This window comes from Chiloscyllium plagiosum, chromosome 36 (genome assembly GCF_004010195.1).
Source record: "Chiloscyllium plagiosum isolate BGI_BamShark_2017 chromosome 36, ASM401019v2, whole genome shotgun sequence".
Taxonomy (NCBI): Eukaryota; Metazoa; Chordata; class Chondrichthyes; order Orectolobiformes; family Hemiscylliidae; genus Chiloscyllium; species Chiloscyllium plagiosum.
In genome coordinates, this window is record NC_057745.1 from 1,998,719 (window position 1) to 2,022,544 (window position 23,826).

At 40.0% G+C, this 23,826-nt stretch overlaps 1 protein-coding gene across 3 annotated transcripts in view; it reads left to right on the forward strand.

Moving 5' to 3' along the window:
• The window catches only part of morf4l1 (mortality factor 4 like 1), a 58,540-nt gene that overhangs the window by 20,825 nt on the left and 13,889 nt on the right, over nt 1-23,826 (forward strand). For 2 of the 3 annotated variants that reach the window (XM_043677128.1, XM_043677130.1), the window contains exons 4-8: nt 2,461-2,547; nt 11,001-11,081; nt 11,668-11,693; nt 13,630-13,718; nt 17,269-17,370. In XM_043677128.1, the coding sequence (XP_043533063.1) occupies nt 2,461-2,547; nt 11,001-11,081; nt 11,668-11,693; nt 13,630-13,718; nt 17,269-17,370 (385 nt within the window). The remainder of the gene's footprint in view (nt 1-2,460; nt 2,548-11,000; nt 11,082-11,667; nt 11,694-13,629; nt 13,719-17,268; nt 17,371-23,826) is intronic. The other variant, XM_043677129.1, reaches the window with a different exon arrangement.

Below are 23,826 nucleotides of genomic sequence, written 5' to 3' on the forward strand. Positions count from 1 at the left end.
TATCTGATTCAACATGTGGATGTACCTACTAGAGAAGGTGCAAAACTTGACTTGCTCTTGGGAAATAGGGCAGGGCAGCTAGCTGAGGTGTGATGGAAAAGGATAGACAGGATCTAAAGGTTGAAATTCTAAATTGGAGAAAGGCTAATTTTGATGGGATTAGGCCAGAACTTTCAAAGGCAGATTGGGGGCAGATGTTTGCAAGTAAAGGGGCATCTGGAAAATGGGAAGCCTTCAGAAATGAGGTAACAAGAATCCAGAGAAAGTTACATATGCAATTAGTCATACTCCCTCCTACATCCCTCTTCACTTACTCTTCTCAATAATCCTGCAAATCTTTTCCCCAGTTCCCATTTTGAAAGTTACTATTTAATCTGTTTCTACCATTTTGTCAGGCAACTTGCAACAACTCTGTAAATTCACTTTTGTTCTTCGTCACTTTAAATTTATTTTCTCATTGACTGGTCTGCTTCGGCAAGCAGTTTCTGTTTGTACTATATCGAAATCTGTCTTGATTTCAAATCTTTCAGCAACTTGGGCTTAACCTCTTCCACCCCAGAGAGATTATTTTCAGATTTTTTCTTTAGTCCTTTTGATTATCTTAAATTTGTGACCTGTAATCACAAACTCGAGCATGTGCTGGCAATTTTCTTGATTTACTTTATTCAATCCCGACATAGGGGAGAAAGTGAGGTCTGCAGATGCTGGAGATCAGAGCTGAAAATGTGTTGCTGGAAAAGCGCAGCAGGTCAGGCAGCATCCAGGGAACAGGAGAATCGACGTTTCGGGCATATTCCTGAAGAAGGGCTTATGCCCGAAACGTCAATTCTCCTGTTCCCTGGATGCTGCCTGACCTGCTGATCTTTTCCAGCAACACATTTTCAGCTCAATCCCTACATAATTTACTGATCAGTCCTATCAGATTTCTTCTTATTTTTCTGACCATTATGCCAGCTTTTTCTGTCAAATTAATACAACTTTCTATCTCTGTTTTAGTGAAAATCTGTGCATGAAAGGGATGAAAGATGCTGAGATATCAATGTCCTACAATTACAAAATGTGAGACATAAGACTATACTTGGAATTGGACAGGACCAGGACGGATTTAGACAAGCAGCCAGTGACTTGAATATTTCTATACCAGAGGCAGGGCTGAGCTGAATGGAATTGATTCACTTTTCCTGATAAATTGTATGAAATTTTGACTTGACCTGTAGTGGCTGTCAGTCAGACATACTGCCTTGGAATCTGTTATGTTAAAGGAAGTCAGGTATCATTGGTGTTTGCATCTGCAGCTGATATCATCAAATGACAGCACAGTGAATACAAAGGATTTTGAGGTGGGTCTCTGGCGGCATTGGATATAGTGGGAGTTTGTTGGGTGCAGAAGATTCCGTCAGGCTCATGCTATCCAATGTAGTGATAGTTAGGTTTGTGGCATAGGATTGCTCCGGGTGGCTAGATTCTCTTTCCCCACCCCACCCGCTGTTTCAGAAAGTCAATGAATATGGGGCTTTGAGCTTCACTGACTATCAAACTGCTGAATATATTGAGTAACAGGAGCTACAGGAATACATGTTGACTGAATATTGTTGGGTAGATTATATTTGGACATCAATATGTGGATGTTTGTAAAATATGACTACCCTGTTACAGATGTTATCTAACTTATTTTGAAAAAGAAAATCCCATTCTAACGTATGTTTTTCAAATCTTGCATGCAAAACGGTCATATTTTATGATATCTTGATTTTGTTTCTGTTAAAATTCATTACTTGGTTCTTTTTCTGTAGCAGTAATGTCAGCTTTGTTGTGAAACTGTACTTCAAATTCTGCAACTGCCGATCTTGGGCGAGATGCTAATTGCATCAAAATGTCCTGCAGGTTAGGCATAATTAAACTTTTATAGAATAGCCAACTGACTTTAGCCACAGGTAAAACTGTTGAATTATTGACAGAAATGGAAATGCAATCATGTGCTTTTAGTCTGGAAAAAGTACCTGAGTGTTTGGTGTTTGCTCAGAGGCTACTCCTGTTTTGAATACCAGCTCGTTGTAAGAGTGAATTCACATGTTTTCAGCTAAAGTCTGGGTGGTTTAAAATATTGTGCACCCCTCAAGGTTATGAGATATGCATTGTTATAACTTGCTCAGGTCAATCAAAGGGTTGATTAACTTTTTTTTATTATCGTGACTCATAATGGATAAACCAGTTCTCCCTCCTTTGCTTAATAATAACTGAAAGTTTGTTTTAAAAAAACTTCCATCATGGTTGTAAGTCATGGATTCCAGTGAACTATCTGTCTTGTTCTCTTAGTTGCTTGAACGTTTTAGTTTTTTTATTTCTCCCCTGCATCCCCTATAAACTTTGAACATGTGCAGTTGTAATCCCTCAGTTTTTAGTTGTGAAAATTTCTGTGTTGATTTTTCTTGTCATATTACTTTCTCTTTCGGTTTTTAGTTGGGATGAATGGGTTCCAGAGAGCCGAGTGCTGAAGTATGTGGACACAAACCTGCAAAAGCAGAAGGAACTACAAAAGGCTAATCAGTGAGTATAACTGAACAAGGCTGGTGAATAGAAGAATTGCAACTGTTGGCTTTGTGTCTTGAGACTGGCACTTGCTGGTTTAACGTTTTGCCTGCAGGAGAGGCAGGGAAACGATTTGGCTGAGGGAAATTGTGCAAACCTATGATACTTATGTTAAGCATAGTATTGCCTTTGTTTCCATCAGGGTATCAGCTTGTTACAAATGCTTTCATGCTGCTTTCTTTGTGGCTGAGTAACAGTGAATTTATTATTTAGACCATGATGATTTGCACTGCAGTCTGATCAGTCTGCCCATACAAGTTGCAGCAAGCAGCTAGTCTGCTTTGCAAAGTTGACCTGCTTTTTCTCATGAACAAGCATTTTAACATGGTAAATGCATGCTAGAAAATGGAAATGTCTGTGAAATGTTCCAACCTATTTTCATGCTGCTCAATTGGGCACTCTAGTTGTGTTACATGGGATTGATTCTCAATGGCTTCAAGGATGAATGCCAGCAATTTAATCGACCTCCACTGCTATTTTACTAAAAGCTTATCTTGATGTTGAAATCTATTTTACTGTCATTGCTTGTTCAGGAGTTCAGCTTAATGACTTTCCAATGAGCACTGATTTACAGTTTTTTTAAAAAACTCCAGCATTCTGATGTCCAAAGATCTTGTTTATTAAAAGAGAATTTCTGCAATAGGTTTAATGTTTAGATGGGCTGCTTCTCTTATTGCAGCTACCATGTAGCTTCTTCCTATGTCAGATAATGTGCTGCCTTGAGAATCGTTAAGCTCTCCCATTTTTGTATATCTTATGCTTTGAACAGGTTGACTGATTTTTTTCCCATAAACAATACTTGTAGCCAAATACAGAAATATACACATTTGTATAGTGCATTTTACAACCTCTGTCCCACTGGTGGAGATGTGGTTGAAACATTATTTGCCGTTTGTCCCTTTTAGACGGGTATAAAAGATCCGGCACATTATTTCAAAGAAGAGCCCAAGAGGTTTTCCTTTTCCCCGGGCCAATATTTATTCCTCAGCCAATGTCGATAGAATTTCAAAAAGAATTATTTCGATAGTCATTATCACATAATTAGTTGGAAGCTTGCTCTCTGCTACATTGTCATGGATCCTGGTTGTAAGTTTGATAACTGAGCTGGAAGGCTTGTTTTCAGATGTTTCGTCACCATACTAGATAACATCATTAACATTATCCAGTGAAGCGCTGGTGTTCTGTCCCGCTTTCTATTTGTGTCTTGGTCTCTTAAGGTGGATCCTATATTACGGCAGTAGTTTATTGAATATGCAGCATCTTGAAATGTCTCGAGAGTGAATGATGGTGTAAAATTGTACCTGCTTCATTTTAAAGGTGCTGCACTCTTGAGGTGCTGCACTTCATTATTGGAAATGTGTCAATGAGATAAATTAGAAGCCAGTTCACTTTAGTCGTGCTGATTATTGATCAAGAGTCATGGGATCTTTCGCATTCACACCTGCCTAAGTGAACGATCTGCTTGATGTTTCTTCTGAAAGATAGTATCCCGCTTCCTCAGTATTTAAAAATTGCTAAAACGAGCCATGAAGTCTGCATGAAAGGGCGTTAGAGGCAGAAACCATCGCAACAAGAAGTATCTGGATAATTGCTTGAAGCACCATGGGATACAAACCTACAGACCAAGTGCTGGAAAAACTGATTGGAGTGGATAAGGTGCTTGGTGGCTGACATGGATGTGATGGACTGAAGGGCCTCTTTCCATGCTCTAAAACTCATTCTCTAAGTTGAAACTTTTCCTATTGCACTCCTCAAGACTGTTGTACCAAAATTATTGGAATGGACGCTGCAATTAATATAAATCAGAGGCTGTTCTTTGGTTAGTCCATGGTTGGCATGGAGATTCAGCAGAAATGTTAATTGTCTTAATTCGATGATTAAATTCTGATTGGTCAGGGAGTTGCCATGGCAGTGCAACAGAGATTGACAGTTTTGATACGCTTCAGTACTGTGCTTGGGAGTACTATGCACTTGGACCTTTTGAGTGGGTGAAAAGCTTTTGCTCCTGTTTCTTCCCCACCCCCGGGGGTGAGTATGTTTGTGACTGAGCCAAGGCTGACACTAGAGTAGTATAACAGAACTCCAAATTATTCCTAATTATTGACCTAATTATTATTCCTAAAAATTGACCTAATTATTTGAGGTGATTGCTTGTTATATTAAGTTGTACAGTTTTTGCCACAGAATTATGTCTCCATTCTTGATGACCAACCCTGGTCCTATTAAGATGTCCTGTAATATTGTATGGTATTTAGCTGTTGAGCATAAACGTGTCTACAGCCTGCTAGTCAATCTGGCTAGCTTTCTAATCTTGCATCACACTGAGAATATCTTGCTGCTTCCCCTCATGTGAATATATAAATAAGGAGGAAAATTAGGCCTTTCAGCGTCTTGAACGTGCTACGCCAATCCGCATTCTCTCTCACCATCAATAACTGTTGAGTTCCTTGCCTGAAAGAATCTTTCTCTAGCTCCCTTTAAAATATTTACTGGCCCAGCTTCACATGTCTTCTGAGGCAGTGTGTTCCAAAGTCTTGCAACCATCTGAATTGAAAGGGTGTAAGAAGCAGGGACCGTCACAATAAGAAGTATATAGATGAAGTATTTAGATGAGTTACAAAATTACAGACCAAGTGCTGGAAAATGGGATTGGAGTGAATGGGTGCTTGGTAGCTATTCAAAAGCAGAATTATCCTTTTCATGTTCACCTTGTCAAAACAATTCATGATCTTGTACACTTCAGTCAAGTCACCCCCCCCCTTCCTAAACTCTATCGGAGAAAAGCCTGACCTGTCCCAGCATAAAGCAATTAACTCATTCCAGATATCAATCGAGTAAACCACCTCTGAGCTGGCCACCAATGCGTTTACGTCCTCCTTTAAATAAGGAGACCAAAACTGCACACAGTATTTGAGATCAATTCCATGGCTAAAGTTTACCATCCTTTCTTTGATGTTCAGTTGTTCTTGGAATAAATGGTATGATCTCATTAGTCTATACGTGTTGTATGGGCTGTGGTTGCACACTAACTTTTTATGACTCATGCTCTACAAAACCTGAATCCCTCTAGAGCTGTTCTCAGTTTAAATATTGCTTTTTTAATTCTTCCTGCCTAAAAGTAATTGATTCACATTTATCCACATTATACTCCATTAGTCAGATTTTTGCTTGCATTTAACCTATGTAAATGACTTTGCATCCTCATTATATCCTCTCAATAATAAGCCGCCTTACCTATATTTGTGACGTTCACGAATTTAATTACTTTTTCCACTCACCTCTCAGTAATTGATATAAAATATGAAATGTTAATGTCCAAGCGCAGCCTCCTGTGGACCCCACTTGTCTATGCTGCCAATCCGTAAAATATATATTTAATATATTTTCTGCCAGCTAGTTGTCATCCTTCCAAGCTGGTATGTTACCCCCTACACCATGATTTTTTTTAATTTTTCACAATCTTTTGATGAGGCATCTTATCCAGTGCCTTCTGAAAATACAAGTGCAACAAGTCTATAGGCTGACCTTTACTCGCTGTGCATCTTACTCTTCAAAGTGGTCCGATAAATTGAAACTGCTGATCCTTCCTGAATACGAGAAATTGAGGACTGCAGATGCTAGAGACCAGAGTTGGAAAGTGTGGTGCTGGAAAAGCACTGCAGATCTGGCACCATCTAAGGTACAGGAGAATCTACATTTTGGGCATAAGCTCTTCATCAGGAATGTGGAGCGGAGAAGAGGGCTGAGAGAAAAATGAGAGTTGGGATGAGTTGTGGGGGAAGATAGCTGGAAGGCAATAGTTGGATGTAGGTGGGGGGGTGATGGTGATAGATTGGTGGGCAGGGTGGAGCGGATAGGAAGATGGATATGGGGGACCATTCATGAGGGTGGTGCAGAGTTGGAGGGTTGGATCTGGGATAAAGTGGGGGGAAGGGAGATGAGGAAACCGGTGAATATATAAATAAGGAAGAAAATTAGGTCTTTCAGCTCCTTGAGCATGCTCCGCCAATCGATAACAGTTCCAAAATCAGCATTTTCATTTCCATGTGGTTGGAGGATCCCAAGGCAGAAGATGAGATGTTCCTCTTCCAGGCATTGGGTAGCTAGAGTTTGGCGGTGGAGACAGCCTAGGACTTGCATGTCCTTGGCGGAGTGGAAGGGGGAGATGCTTCCTGAACGTTCCATGAGTTGGCATCCTATCTTCCCCAATGTAGAGGAGACCACATCGAGAGCAACGGATACAGTAGATGAGGTATTTGGGTGTGCAGGAAAATCTCTGCTGGATGTGGCAGGATCCTTTGGGGCTTTGGATGCAAGTGAAGGGGAAGGTGTGAGCCCAAGTTTTACACTTAGTGCAGCGGCAAGGGAAGGTGTCAGGAGTGAAGGGTGAGTTGGTGGGGAGTGTAGACTGAAAGGGAGTGTCGCAGAGGGAATAGTCTCAACGGAATGCTGATGGGGTGGGGAGTGAAATATATCTCTGGAGTCTGTGGAATACTGATAGGTCTTCCTGAATACCTTGACACCTTTTTCTAACTGTCCAGCAGAAACTTCCTTAGTGATAAATTTGAATACCTTCCCACAACTTAAATCAGGCTAACTACGTAACATAAATAAGAGTAGGGCATTCATCCTCTCAAGCTTGTTCTACCATTCCATAAAATCATGGTTGATCTTCCCCAGGCTTCAACTCTATTTTCATGTCATGGCTCTCAGCTCCTCTATTTTAAAACAATCAATCTAGAGTTGTAGAGATGTACAGCATGGAAACAGACCCTTCAGTTCAACTTGTCATACTGACCAGATATCCTAACCTAATCTAGTCCCATTTGCCAGCACTTGGCCAATATCTCTCTAAACCCTTCCTATTCATATACCCTTCCAGATGTCTTTTAAATGCTTTAATTGTACCAGCCTCCTCCACTTCCTCTGGCAGCTCATTCCATACACTCAGCATCCTCTGCGTGAAAAAGTTGCTCCTTAGGTAAGGACACACCTTAGCCTCCGACACTCCAGGGAAAACAACCTCTCCTTTTAACTCAAATGCTCCAAACCTTAAAACATCCTTGTAAATCTTTTCTGAATACCCTTTCAAGTTTCACAACATCCTTCTTATAGGAGGGAGACTAGAATTGCACACAATATTCCAAAAGTAGCCTAACCAATGTCTTGTACAGCCACAACATGACCTCCTAACTCCTATACTCAGTGCACTGACCAATAAAGGTAAGCGTACTAAATGTCGCTTTCTATCTACCTGCAACTCCACTTTCAAGGAAGTATGCACCTGCACTTCAAGGTCTCTTTGTTACCTTTCCATTAAATATTTTGGGATCTATCCTCCATATCTCTGGGCCAGACAATTCCAGATTGTGTCTCAACCCTCATAAAGAAAATTCCTTTGTGTCTCAGTTTTAAATCAATGCCTCCTTTATTCTGTAACCGTATCCCCTATTTTGTAATTCCCTATTATACCTGTGACAGGTACTCCAGTTTCTGCTGAAATTTCAAAGTTGCACCTTGAAGTTTCTCTTCTAACTTAAAGCCTGTCAATAATCAGACAAAACAGTCATGGTTTCAGGAATTGGGTGTCCCCAAAGCTGGGTATTTCCACACTTTAGTTATCGAGTTGATGTTTTCAATCTCGCATTTGAAGTGAAATTTTAGGCACTTGTTGAATCAAAAACGAGAAAAATCTTGCTGTAATTTGAAATTACTGAGTGCCACACTCCCCCTCTAGACAGTGAATTTCCCTCTAGGTCCATCACTGCCACTCGATGTACAGAGAGTTGTAAAAGTGGGCATCTGCATGATTGACTGTCACAATCATGACATTGTAAAATATGCACTACGTACAGAAGAATTGAACAGTATTTCTAAACAATATTCTGTACTGTAGCATTTGGAGAGGGAAGGACAAGTACTATCTTCAGATAAAGCCAAGTTAAAGCTAATTGAACCCAGCTGCATAGATCACAGTCCCATTTTGAAGTTACACATTTTCTCCTTATTTTTGAGTGCACACTAAATTTCCACAGTAACTTTCACCTATTTAGTACTTTTCAATATGACCCCGCTTAACATTTAAAAATTAATGTGACTGCAGAGGCCAACAAAAAAGCAGTAAACCACTGTAGTAATAATATGTATGATTATTAAAGTTGACATATTGATGTCAATATATAATAGCTATAAATGTAAAAAAACTGAACTTTGTAAGAACGTTTTTTATATTTTATTTTGTTTGCCAGGTGTGGACGTCACTAGCTAAGGCATAATTTATAGCCTCTTGCTGACTGCCCTTAGGGTGGTGATGAACTACCTCCTGAAATCACTGAGGGAGGGAGTTCTAAGATTTTGAACCCAGTGATTAAAAAGGCTTGACGTTACACGTCCAAGTTGGTGTATGGCTTAGAGGGGAACTTGCATGTGTTGCCTTGCATTCGCTGCCCTGGTCCTCCCCCGTGTTGGAAGCTGCAAATTTGAAAGATGCTGTAATAAGATCCTTTGTTTGTTGCTGCTGTGCATCTTGTAAGTGGTACACACTGCTGTTACTGAATGCTGTTGGAGAGAGAATAAATATTGAAGGTGGTTAATGGGGAGGCCACTTAATCAAGGTTGCTTTCTCATGGATGCTGCCAAGCTTCTTGACCTGTACTCATCCAGGCAAGTAGGGATTATTCAATCAAACTCCAGACTTGTGCCTTGTAGATGGTAGACAGTCTTTGGGGAAGCAAAAGGTGAGTTACTTGCCTCAGTATTCTCAGTCTCTGAGCTGTATTAGTAAGCACGTTATTATGTAGGTCTTTCGGTTTCTGGTCAATGGTAACCCAAAGATATTGTTGGAGGATTCATTTGATGGTAATGCCGTTGAGTATTAAGGGGTGATGGCTAGGTTCTGGCAGCATCCAAGGAGCAGGAAAGTCCTGACAAGGGTTTTGGCCTGAAATGTTGACGTTCCTGCACCTATAATGCTGTTTGACCTGCTGTGCTTTCCCAGCTTCACATCTATTGACTCTGGCTTCCAGCATCTGCAGTCCTTACTGTCTCCAGGTGGCTGAGGTGGTCACTGGCACTTCTTTGGCATGAATATTAGTTGCCACGTATCTGGCCAAGTCTGGGTGATACGGACTGCTTCAGTATCTGAAGATAGCCTGTACTAAACATTGTGCAATATTAATGAACATTCCCACTTTTGACTGTATGAAGAAGATAGATTATGAATTAAGCACCAGATGATAGCTGTGCCGAGAACACAAACCTCGAGGTTTGAGTGATTATTATTATTTCAAACTTAATGTCTTTCCTAGGATGATTTTATGAAGGTGATGTCTTGCTGACTGGTCTAACATGTATGTGTCCTATTGCACGATATCTCTTGTACTGTCATCTATCAGCTCGTGGCCTGTATCAAAATGAAGGCGCATTCTGCTATGCCAGTTGATTCATTGAAGGCCTCCGGCTAATGATTTGGGTATGAGACTTCAAGAAGATGTTTATGAAGCCTCTCCATCACCACCAACACACAAGCGCCATCACCTTCATTGCTCACCTCTACTGTGCCTCAGACGTGAGAAATGGCAAGGGGATAACCTGGGCCTCAGTGCCACTGTGGGGCACAATCTCAAGAGATGGAGCTTGCAACCTCTAGGAAGTGCTTCCAATGTAAGGAGTTGTAGCCACCAATTTACACAGTTTGCAACGACCAGAATTTTGGTGATGATTAAAATACAGGTTTCGCTAAGACACTGGGAAAGACACCTAATCATCTCTGAAGTGGTTCTGGGATCCTTGTATTCACCTGATAATCACTTTATAGTCAGAGTATATAATTTAGTGACAAGTTCACAAAGATAGTTTCTATGCTAAGTGCAAACACAAGTTTTGATAATAGGGATTGCAAGCAAATATTTTTTATTGCAGTCTAAGTTAATTTTAATGTTGACAATCCCTGGAGCGTTGGAGACTCAGGGGTGACCTTAGAGGTTTACAAAATTATGAGGGGCATGGAGAGGGTAAATAGGCAAAGTCTTTTCCCTGGGGTGGGGGAGTCTAGAACTAGAGGTTTAGGGTGAGAGGGGAAAGATATAAAAGAGACCTGAGGAGCAACTTTTTCACGCAGAGGGTGGTACGTGTATGGCATGAGCTGCCAGAGGAAGTGGTGGAGGCTGGTACAATTACAACATTTAAGAGGCATTTTTATTGGGTATATGAATAGGAAGGGTTTGGAGGGATATGGGCTGAGTGCTGGCAGGTGGGACTAGATTGGGTTGGGATATCTGGTCGGCATGGACGGGTTGGACCGAAAGGTCTGTTTCCATGCTGTGCATCTCTATGACTCTAATACTGTTTGAGAAGTGTTCCCTTTTTCTGTTAGTAATTATTTTATTTTCTGTTAATTTATTTATCTCTAGAGAGCAATGGGCAGAGGGCAAGATGAGGGGCGCTGCACCAGCCAAGAAGGCTTCCACCATGCAACAGAAGAATGTTGAAATGTGAGTAACTTGAGTACTGAATCTCGTGGTAACTTTTCAGGTGTGTTCCAATTTTTTGAAACTAATTTTAACGCGGTTCAATTAGCTTTTCCACTAAGTTGGATTTATTGTCCTTTTCAAACCCCTGATTGACAAAATACGAAGAGTTAATGGCAGAACTGTATTCAACTGCAATCTCTGACCTCATAATTTGGCATTTGCCTTGCTGAGCCATTACCATCAAGCCAGAGAAGCAACCCATGATATGTGAAACTGGAGTTACCATGGAGAATGAGTAGCAAAGAAGAATTGTTTGTTGTAGCAATGTAACTCTTCTTTCCTTTATTCATCTTTTTTTAAAAACAAAATCAGGTGGCGAGCCATCTGTGCAGCATGACTATGAATTAAAACAAAATTCTATGTTGCCTTGGAAGCATAAACTATCATTTTTTTTTGTATGTATTCCCTGAATAAGGTTCTGGGCATGTCCAGTATTAGTCAGTGCCAGCTATGAAGTTGATACGGCAATAATTTGTTATTTTCCCATTGACATGATTTTAAAAAAATGCATTTGATACTCGTTTGTAAAAGTTTTTCTCTCTTTCAGAAAAACAAAGAAGAATAAACAGAAAGGTAAGTATCCTTAAAACTTATCTTTGGTTCAGATCTTTTATTACTGAATGCAACCTTCAAGCAGTTGAAGAAACCGGTTATCTCTGTACAAGATTAGATTACCTACAGTGTGGAAACAGGCCCTTTGGTCCAACAAGTCCACATCGACCCTCCAAAGAGAAACCCATCCCCCTATATTTACCCCTGACGAATCCACCTAACACTATGGGCAATTTAGCATGGCCAATTCACCTAACCTGTACGTCTTTGGACTGTGGGAGGAAACCGGAGCACCCGGAGGAAACCCATGCAGAATGCACGGGGAGAATGTGCAAACTCCACACACACAGTTGCCTCAGGCTGGGAATTGAACCCAGGTCTCTGGCGCTGTGAGGCAGCAGTGCTAGCCACCTTGCCGCCCCAAAGGGTATCCCTCAGGAATACTTATCCCCTTAGTTGTCTCAGAAATTGCCTACCTGTTGTCAGAGAGTCCTACTTGCTATGTCTAGCCTTGAGAACCAGTAGGCAATGTGCAATAAATGTTAGCCTTGCTTGTGATACCCATATCCTATGATTGACATTTGTTTAAAATGTACTCATTGAGGTATGTTTAGGAATAACAAATTTAGATCTTTGGTGGAATTCTGACTTTTGGTTCAAGGAATTTCATTCATTTTCAGTCTTTCACCTTGCTCACACATGTATGAACAAATATGGAAGGAGGTATGTTGGCTGCAAAGGAGGTGGTGGGGTAGAGAGACAGAGCAGTTGAGGGGGGGAGGGGTTGAATATTTGGGCAGGTGTCGAGAGGAGCAGGGCTTCGGTGAGCGGCGGGGTATGTGCAGGATAATGGGAAGGGGGTGCAGGGTTTAAGGTGTGGGTTATGCACTGGAGGCAGGCTCAGGCAGATGGTGCCGATTAGAACTTATTGCAATGTTATGGTAGAACTGTGAAATATTTCATGAAATATGAAGAGCATTCAAGTGTTTTCTTCTGTACTTATCACTCAGCTCAATGTGGAGAGAGAAAAGCAATATATTAGCTGGATGCGGACCAGTTGGATGTAGGCCTGTTGGTGGTAATCATAGGGTGATTTTGTATGTTTTACATTGGTAGTACTGTAACCCAAGTGGAAAACTGGTTTTTCCTTAAAAGCTTATGGAAGGATCATCTGAGTTCTTTTGGGCTTTGATAGGGCAAGTTTTCTCTACATTGGTCAATAATTAGAGATCATGAATTTTAAATTCATGGTAAAAGACCTAAGAAGGATTGTTTTCACCAGAGTTATTTGATTTGGAATGCTGACCCTGCAAAAGTAATGGAAATAATTTTTAAAAGGATGGTGAACAAGTAAATAGGGTTGAAGACTTTAAAGGATTATGGATGAAAAACAGTAATGTGGGCTAAGAATAACTGCTTTCAAAGAACCTGTACTAGCATGGCAGGCCAAATGGCTGCATCCTGTGCTTTAATTTCTTGAGATTCTGTAAATGGCTTGGCTTAGCATTGGAGAATTTGGCAAAATATGTAGTGACCTGATAAAAATTTGATCGCTGTTTGAAATTGAGTCTTTTGACCGCTTGACTGATGCAAACTCCTGTTAATAAAGGACGGTCAGGACTGACTGTGCACCTTGAACAGGAACAAACACAGATGAGCATCACTTATGATGCATCAATAACATTTTAAAAATCCAGGTAATGCTTGATGTAATGCAGCATTATTAAACAAAGCAAGACAAATCCTAAATATTTCTTCCAATCTCCTCAGTTCTGCCACCAATCTGTAATATAGTGATTTTTAGTAATGCCGCATAGAAATGATGATGATGTATATTGAATATATTCTAGTAGTCAGTTATTCGAGGTCTATAAGTCAGTGCCTCAGCTGATGGTTGAGTGTATGTAAGAACAGTCAATTAGCTTCGCTGTGAGTAACTAATTTGATCTTTTATCAGCTCCCACAGCTGGTGATGGAAGTAGCACTAGTGAAACACCACAGCCACCCAGGAAGAAAAGGGCAAGAGTGGACCCCACAATGGAAAGTGTATGTAGTTCACTAGAATGTAACACAGCAACTGAATGTGTGTTTAATAACCAGTAATAAAACCAAAATTTAAGTCAACATAAATTGAATCTATAAATGATGTTCTGAAATGCCTGGGATTACAACTAACAAAGATGTTACGTGTGGATTTCAGTAACTGTCGATGAAGAGAGCTTCTATTGTGCTATATTTTGAAACATAATTTTTAAACGCCTGTGTATTTGAGCTCTGGATACTTAACACACATTCTTTCAAAGTGTTACTTCATAATGGTTATTACTCCATTAGGAAATGGGTCCAATTTCTCTCCCTCAGTTTGAGTTTATAATGCCACTTTTAGCTCCATAGTGAATTAGATTGTTAATCCACATGGAGCAGAAAGTCTTTGATTCAGTCTGCGACTGATGAACAGATGAGCCAAAACAGTAATTAAAGTATTTAAATTGGCAGGTTTTGATGCTACACTTGGGGCTCTGAGTATCCGTTTGAGACTTAGTTACCTTGCTTTTTCCATGGATGCTGCCTGACCCGCTGTGATCTCCAGCATTTGTTTTCAGTTGTGTGTGGTGCTGGAAAAGCACAGCAGATCAGGTAGCATCCAAGGAGTAGGAGAATCGATGTTTTGGGCACAAGCCCTTCTTCAGGAGTTTGTTGTTTTTCAGTAAAGTTTGTCATCTGCAGTAATTTGTTCTGACTGAGTATCTGTACTGGGGACATCAAAAGCTTGGCCAATATTTCTGGTTTGATTTACTGTCCAGAGATTCTTGCTGGCATGGTCACTCGCCTTCTCAAGCTCAGTTATGAATGGGCATTAAACGCTGGCCTTGCCAACAGTTCTATTCCTATCGTTATGATCCCAGCCAATTGGACAGGTTAGATGCCAGAATGAAATCTGGCTTGATAGATAATATTTTTGTTTAACATGGTAGTCTTTTGCTGAAACAGGAGCACGCAAGTCTGCAAATTTGGTTTCAACAATAAATCAAACTTATTATGCAAAAGAAAGGAAAATGAAGTGAAATAAACCAAGCTATCTCAATCAACACTGTTTGAAAGGTTTTGAAACATTGCAAAACAAAATCCCATCTACTCCCGAATATCATCATCTTGACAGTTACTTAAATATTCCTTCCCTGTCAAATCCATTGATTTGATTTAACTACTACGACTCAGATCTGAGTTGTGAAGCCCTTTACCTTTGATCACTTTCACAATCGATAGCTTAGACTTCCTTAGTCTTTTCATAAACTGCAGCGTTCTAACCAAACACCCCATATCTGGAAGTTTCAGTAAACTGCTTGAAATCTTTTGAGCTAGTTTTTTTTTTTAAAACTTCATTTTAGCTTCTGCTTTTCTAATAGCTTTATACACTCTGTCTTCAGTTGTAAGTCCTGTGGTATAAATAAACTTGCACATAGCGGTTTAAAATCTTGGATCTAAAAAGACTGACCTAATTAGTTCTTTAAAACCCTTTCACAAGAACAGAACAGCACCCATATGCCACTAGCTTGAAGTTCAAATTCATTAAAAATGATATTTTACATAATTAAATCTACAGGTATTTCTTCATACAAGTCTTGGATCTTTTATAACACTATGAATGAATTAATTTTAAAAATGGACACTTTGGTCTTCTAAATAGTGGCATGTTTCTGGTCTCAATTACCCTTTTGAATATTGGCATCCATGGCATAGAACCCATGGTAAAATCAGCTTTCATGAGTGGAGGGAAAAGAAAATGGGACAAAGTAACATTTCCTCATGGATGGAATAAAAATGGTACTTAACATTTTTTAATTTTTCTTAGGTTTAACAACAAAGAAACACCAGTTGATCTTGTTGAATTGTGACTTTTATTTACAGCTACAGTCAATAGTCATACAGCATGGAAACAGACCGTTCAGCTCAATTCGTCCGTGCTAACCAGATTTCCTAAACTGACCCAGTCCCACTTGCCCATGTTTGGCTGTTATCCTTCTAAATCTTTCCTACACGCCTACCTGTCCAAATATCTTTAAAATGTTGTCATTGTACCCGCCCCTACCTCTTCCTCTATCCCAGCCTCTCCTGATAACTCAAACCCTCCAGTCTCGATAACATAGTTCCTGGTAGGTATCATTTGATTACCTGCTAGTTTTCATCATGTACAGTCACATAGTTGTGTGGAACCTGAGTGTTTAGTGGAAAAAGACATTGTCGAAGTTTTTTTATCCTATGCTTGCTAAGGTTGCATGTATGTGTGTGGGCACTGTCCTTTGTAAGTAGAAAGAACATGTTGGGAGGCCACAGTTCCCTGGTCAAGTCTTTACCATGGGCACATACCAATCAGACACAACTTTCCAACTAATCTATGCCTTTTTCTCATGAAGTATAAATAATTGTTCCCTTAATTTGGTGTTCTTGTGTCAGTCATGATGCATGTTTGACAAAAAGCCTCAACATCTTCCCTTCAGCAATTTTCATTATTGCTTCATATCACTTTCTGTTCAGTTCTAATTACATTTTATCAGAAATCTGAGGTGTAACTAGATCCACATTGTTGAATGGTACCAAGAGATTTTTTTTTTAAAAAGCTTGATTAAATAAGCAAAGTGTCTGGTTGAATGTGTAATGCGATGTACGAGTTGTATTGCAGGGAAGTTTTAAGTGCTTGTGGACTTAATATTAAATCACAATCCTTTACTTTTTCCTTCAAGGCTGGCAGGATTAAAAGTGTTACATTGAGGATAGTCTGCATCGACTAGTATAGATCAAAATTTAGTAGGTAACCTTCTAAAAAGCTTTGAAATTCAGCTGGATTAGATGGATATTTCTGAGATTTCAAACTTTTAGCTTCATTACTTTTTAGAGAGAGAGCTTCACATTGTCAGTAAATTTTGTTTTGAAGAAGTCCTGCCTGACATGATGACTGAATAAACCATTAGACATAGGAGCAGAATTAAGATAATCGGCCCAATGAGGCTGCTCAACCATTCCATCATGGCTGATATGTTTCTCAACCCCATTCTCCTGCTTTCTCCCTATAAATAGCCCACTCAAAGTAGGTTACACTTTCTTGTACTGGACTCAGTCAAGGAAAAAAAGTAGTCTTTGTCTTGTATGGTGTCATATTATTTCCTGATCTTGAGCATTACAGTTGGTTCATGCCTAATTTTTTAAATCTATGCTGTCCCAACATTTTTAAACTGGGTATCATTCTGTCACATCTTATGCTTTCCAAGCTTTTATTTGTTTGAGATGGGACATGTTTAATGCTCATCTCCAAATGAACCAAAATGGAAATCTACATGCCTATGACACAACTTCTACCCCTGAATGGTTGGTCCTTAAGGTATTCGGAGCTATTGCTGGTTGAGGCTTTGAGAAGATGGGAAGCCTGTTTTTAAAAGTCTGCAATTTTTATCGAATTGAGCACTCCTACTACTTTATAAAGATTTACCTTGAGGTGTTAGGACTGTGGGTGTGTTTTTTAAATGCAGTGTGCAGCAAGTTCAATTTGTGTGTAGACCTGGGAAGAAGCTGTAACTTGGTAAATTGTTGTCTTCTGCAGGAGGAGACATTTATGAACAGGGTAGAAGTCAAGGTTAAGATTCCAGAGGAGTTGAAACCATGGCTCGTGGACGATTGGGACCTGATCACACGTCAAAAACAGGTATGCAGTCTATCTGGTTGCTTCAAAGCATGGTGATACATCAGGATTTGCTACCATGGTAAATTTGGCTAGAATATTGCTATTGCAGACAAGGTAACAAGATGAGGTGAAAACATCTAAGAAGGATATATTGATAGGATGAGGTAAAGAAGGGTTGGAAAGATGATTAGACACAGATTCATGAACCAAATCACCTGTTTCTGTGCTGTAAATATTTCACAACAATAGATTTTTTACTTGTCACTAGGTTAGCTCAGCTTGTGGGGGAGTGCAGTCTGCCCACTTGCTCCCGTGTTTTGGTTGCCAAGATGAGTTTCCATACCATATTGCCAGAGCTGTAACTTCAGCAATTCTACCAACAGAAACTGAAAGATGATGCTCGGTTCTCAGTCTAAAGTGAATTAACATCAATATTAAAAAACATTTAAAATCAAATTTCAGAATTTTTTTGATGAAATTAAGTCATCTTGTTTTGGGCAGCGTGCTCTCTAGGAACCGTGGCCTGCCTTTCATGATGCGAGCTTTGAACAATTTACTTAAGCAACCCTGAAGAACTAAGATTTGTAGTGAACTCTCCTTAGAACGATGTAGATTAAGAAAAAATTAAATAAAGGTGTCCTAAATTGAGAGGTTTTCATAGTAAATAGAGAGTCTGTTTCCAGTTACAAACTTTGAGGCTTTCCACGATGATGAGACCGACAAATCATGTAGTTTTGTATGTTTTCATAGCTTATTTTACCTGGGACAGATCACTAGCCTGTGACCAGAGGCACGAGCTTGAGGGATGTCACACTAACTCAAGCATGCCTGACTCATTCTCCTGCTCTAACAGTCGTGGGCATAATGGAAGGATTTATGGACTGATAATCAATCAGATGCTCCACATTAAGAATAAACTTTGGTGACTATCAAGCTGTGGACTGGGACCCAAACCCAGATCTTCTCCACCCAGTGGCAATAAGATTCATAGGGTTATGGTGATTGATATGAAGAAACTGTGCCTTTGCACAGCTGTTCTGAAGTGCGCTGAAGTAGATTCAGTAATAACTTTATCAGTAAAATATTGGAGAACTAGTGGGAGGTGAGAAATTTATCGGACTGTGGATAAATAACATTAGTGAGACTAATGGAATAGCTGTATTAAAGGTGCTGCGTGTTGGGTGGCTTCCTTCTGTGTGGTTTCATTCTGAGATTCTATTTTTAGGGAGATTGCCAACTAAATCTTAGATAATTAAAGCATATCCTTAACATCTAACTTTGCTCAGAAATCGATTGATGCATGGCTTTTAAGAAGGAACATTAATCTTGCAATAAAGCAGGTTCTTGTGTCTTCCAGCTGATTTACTTGTGTGTGCTGTGTTTTGTCACAATTATTGTGGGGTTTACTTGTTACTAAGCTGAATTCACATAACTTTTAATTTTCTCCAGTCTGATACATGTTGCACATTATACATTTTGGAATTTATTGTGGAAATTATTTAGCAAGATGTCTCTGCATTGGATACACGTTACTTAGCACAAGCTGGATGAATTTGTACAAAATTACTCTAAACCTCATGAGCCAGAGTGGCATTCCAAGCTTCACATTACACTTAACAGTCATACCACTTCAAAGCAATTATTTAGGCAAAAACTAAGCACTTAACAATTGGGCGATCAGGATAGTTTTCTACTAGTTAGGATGTTTGGCAACCTGAAGAAGCAGAGGCTGTCTTGGCTTAATGCATCAATATTTGATTATCTTTCCCTCCAAATACATATGCACCCTTGAGAGTGGACTGGAAAAAATGTTTTGGGTTTTAAAGTAAAGTAGACATGGTAAAACAAAAGCATTCTGAGGTACTCTAGGCTAGCAAGTATTATTTTTTAAATAATCGATAATGGCACGTGAGTTTCGCTATAATTTATTGCACATTGATTATCCTGAAAGCATCCCAACTGGTAGAAGGCTATCCTGGTGCCCTGGCCAGCATTGCATCCTTGGTCGATATCATAAAGAACAGATTTGACTGATCATTTGTCTTACCATTGATTATGGGATTTCTCAATTAATGATAGTCGGAAACAGGCCCTTAAATCCAACTTGTCCATGCCGACTAGGTTTCCTAAACTAAACTAGTCCAATTTGCTTGTGTTTGGTCCATATCCCTCTAAACACTTCCCATCCATGAGAAAGCTGGTGGCCTTACACATCCGCTAAGGAGATGTGGGAAAGAATTAAGGACATCTGTTCTTAGCGTCAATGGATTGGTATAAATAAGGTGATAACATTTGTTCACTTGTGGAATGTGTGGCAGTGCTTCCTTCTCACCCAGGGGTATGGAGGTGTGCATATTTCACAGGTGAATGTCTGATAACTAAATTTCTGTTTTACATCGAAAACTCTTTTAACTAAACTCATACTCAGTAGGAAAAGAACTTGTAATTTGATAAGCTGAGTGGAATATGCACGTAGTAGAACAATCCTGATACATTTTCATGTATACCACACTGTGCAGATTTGGATTTATGAAGCTTAGCTCCCTATGTGTATGTCCCTTGAACCCTTTGGTCAGTGAATGTAATTTACTGAAGAATGTTTTCTCTCTCTCACACGTGAACATCTTCCAACTTTCTAATCTAATCTTGACAGTTTTGGAGGGTGAATGTCTCATTACCCATAGCTAGGAAAACACGGTGAAATTGACATAATAAGAAAGTTGGAAGATGTTCACGTGTGAGAGAGAGAAAACATTCTTCAGTAAATTACATTCACTGACCGAAGGGTTCAAGGGACATACACAGGACTGAAGCTGGTGGAAAGATTAACTCTTTGTGGTCTGATTTTAGTGAACACCAGCTTATCATGGGTTGAATATTTGTGTATTGTTCCCTAGAGCTCGAGATCTGGGAATGTTATGGATTTAACTTGCACTTTGGGAGTCTAAGATGACTTTAAAGGAAAAAGCCATTTTGTAGGACAATCATAACAGCATGTTAGCTGAGCAAGGTTGCCTCATGACCTTTTCCACATAGTTTAGACTAGCTTCTCGTTATGATGTACTGTTAAAAGAGAAGGTAATCTAGTCAAAGCAATTGGCCATTTGGCGTGGCTTGATCAGGGTGTCCCACTTTGTCATGTAGTTTAATTAGTCAAGCATACTCAGACCTGTCAGCGAGTTTCTCTTTCTCTGCAAACTTCTACCATTTTATTGCTGCTTATCTGATTAAGGACATGTGGCGTAGTAATTTTAATACCAAATTCTTTATAAAGACAACTTGTTTGCAGCAATAAGAGGAGTAGCCTGAGAGAGCTCATAGGGGTACGAGCTGGCGCTGCTACACTGCTAGTGGTTTTAGAACCTTCGCTCAAGCCTGGCTTGTAGGTATCTATGTTATAGTGTAACATTGATGCCATTGGTAAATAAAGGTAATAATTTAAACTAAACTGTCTGTAAAAGTTTTGTATTCCAGACGACCATAGAGTACAATCTCTGGGCTGGATCAAGAGAGGCTTACAGGTAGAGTCCATCAAGGATTCCCTGAGCCATCTCGAAAAAATACTTGAACATCCATGTGCCTGTTCGAAAGTCTTTCACCTGTTTTAATTGTACCTGCCTCTACATATTCCTTTCGCAGCTCATTCCATATGCGGGCCATCCTCTCAGTGAAAAACTTTCCCCAGATCTCCCTTAAATCTTTTCCCCCCTCCCCTTAACCTATGCTGTCTAGTTTTGGACTCTCCTACTGAGGTAAAAATCTTGACTATTCACCTTATCCATGCCCCTCATGATTTTATTACTCCTGCAAGGTCACCCCTCAGCCTCCCATGCCTCAGCAAAGAATGTCCCAGCATCTCCTTATAACCAGCCTTCAATTCTCGGTAACATTACTTGTAAATCTTTTTTGTACCCTTTCCAGTTTAATGGCATCCTCCCTATAGCAGGGTGACCAGAAATATGGGAGTACTCTAAATGTGGCCATACAAACGTCTTGTACATCTGTAACATTAAGTCCCAATTCCTGTACAATATGCACTGAACAATGCATCGTGAGTAGCCGTAATTCTCTCCGTAACAATCATAGCACTTCAAAACAATTCAGTGCACTATGAAGCTTGGAATGCTTCCCAGGCTCCTGAGGTTGAGTAATTCTGTACACAGTCATCCACCTAGTGCCAAGTAATGTGCATATACAGCAGACATCTTTGCATTAGTCAGGAGAAATAGTAAATTATGTAATGCATCATTTAATACTCCTGCAGTCTATCGATATAGTGGTGTTAGGGAGGGAATTCCAGAATTTTGACCAGTGACAGTGGAGAAATAGTAATTATATCCCAAGTTATAAAAAATCAAATTAGGAACAGAGACCTTAAACCTGCCCTCCCGCTTGGTAGGGTCTTGGCTGATCTAACAACTCCTGTTCACCCCCTTTAGGATGCTATCCAGGTTGGAGGGCAGATAAAGCGTGTGATGTTCCCAAATTGTCCTTGACCACTGAGATGTTAAGGTTGATTTTCCAGGGTTGTGTAACAGATCAATTACCTTGTAGGTAATTATCTGTTATTATCTGTCTTTTCACTGAGGAGATCTTTGCTTCTGTGAATCAAATATTCAGAAAAAACAGTTGAGGGCAAGTATGTAGTCTTTGCTGCTTGAGGAGTTTAGGAATTGATAACATGGATGTATTGTACTTCTATGCAGTTGGTATGGAGCAAGGTTTATCTGTATTTTAAACCCTGCTCTGACTCTAAGCAAGAGAGGGGAGGGGGTCATTCACTATGAAATGAGATGCTGCTAAGGTCCAAGGAAAGCATATTGCTCTATATCATTGCAGCATATCCAGAGGAAAGGTTAGGATGAGGGAGGTTAAAGTTGTCCCACAAAAAGGTGGTTAGCTGTTTTCAGATGTTAACTGAGCTTTTGTAAAGATGAAGTGCAATCTTACTTTCCCTTAACTCTCCTTTAACACTAGCCACTGAAATTAAAGAAAAGCTGAAAAGTGAAAGGGAAAAGTAAAAGTTCTCTGGGCGTGCACATGCACTTTGTTAGAGAAGCATTGTTGAGCTGTTTCCGATAATTCCAATTCCACTGTATCTAAAACCACTGCCCTCATCTACAACAAGTTTGACATAGCACCAATATGGGCATGCGCGAAATTTGTATTTAAGTTCCATCTTAAGATTACATTGCCACCTGTAATTGGTCAGAAATTGGTTAGAAGAGAACTGTAAGTGAATAATGCATGCGCTGTTGAATCGGGAGGCTGTTCATTTGACTGTCATGACTTAAGAGCAAAATCTTGGCTCATGGTGTGTTTCACAGATAAAAGTGGTGTCTTTTGGTGTGATTTTTAAATTAAGGTCCTGTCAGTTGTCTTGGCACAAAAACATCCAGTGGCGCCATTTGAAAGAGTTTTCCCCCAATGCCCTGGTTAATATTTTGTCATCACAAAATGAAACAAGATAGAAGAGACATTTAACATCAACAACACCCTCACAGGCCTAAAGTTCACCAAGGAGGAAGAAACTGACAACAAACTCGCATTCCTGGACGTCACAGTCGAAAGAAAGGACAACGGAGAACTACAAACCTGCGTATACAGAAAACCGACAAACACTGACCAAGTACTTAACTACACCAGCAACCATCCCAACACACACAAACAAAGCTGTATCAGAACACTATTCCAACGAGCCACCACACACTGCAGCACAGACGAACTTCGGAAAACAGAGGCGAACCACCTATACAACGTATTCAAGAAGAACGGATACTCAAAAAATACAGTCTGCAGATTCCTTAGGACAAACCACGACAAGCAGACCAAACACTGCCAGAAACCCTAACCACCTTACCATACATCAAAGGAGTTTCAGAAATGACATCCAGACTACTAAGACCTCTCGGAATCCTAGTAGCACACAAACCCACCAACACACACAAACAAAAACTAACAAACTTAACACCCAGTACAACCCATAGCCAAAACCAACGTCATCTACAAAATTCCATGCAAGGACTGCCACAAACACTACGTAGGACAAACCGGAAGGAAGTTAGCCACCAGGATACACGAACACCAGCTAGCCACAAAAAGACACGACCCTCTCTCCCTCGTAGCCCTACACACTGTTGAAAAACCCCCCATTTCGACTGGGACAACACATCTATCCTGGGACAGGCTAAGCAAAGACATGCCAGAGAATTCCTCGAGGCCTGGCACTCCAACCATAACGCCATAAACAAACACACAGATCTAGATGCCATCTATCAACCCCTCAGAAAACGAACAGGAAATGACATCACCACAAACCCCAGGAACCCCATCCAGGAGAAAGATATAAATAGAAAGCAGGAGACAACAGCTTCGCTTCACTTGGAGGTCGCCACGGATGATATTACCTAGCCAGGTAATGAAACGCCTGGATATCAAACCTGCAGCTCAGTGAGCAAACCTACGCGCTAAATTTTT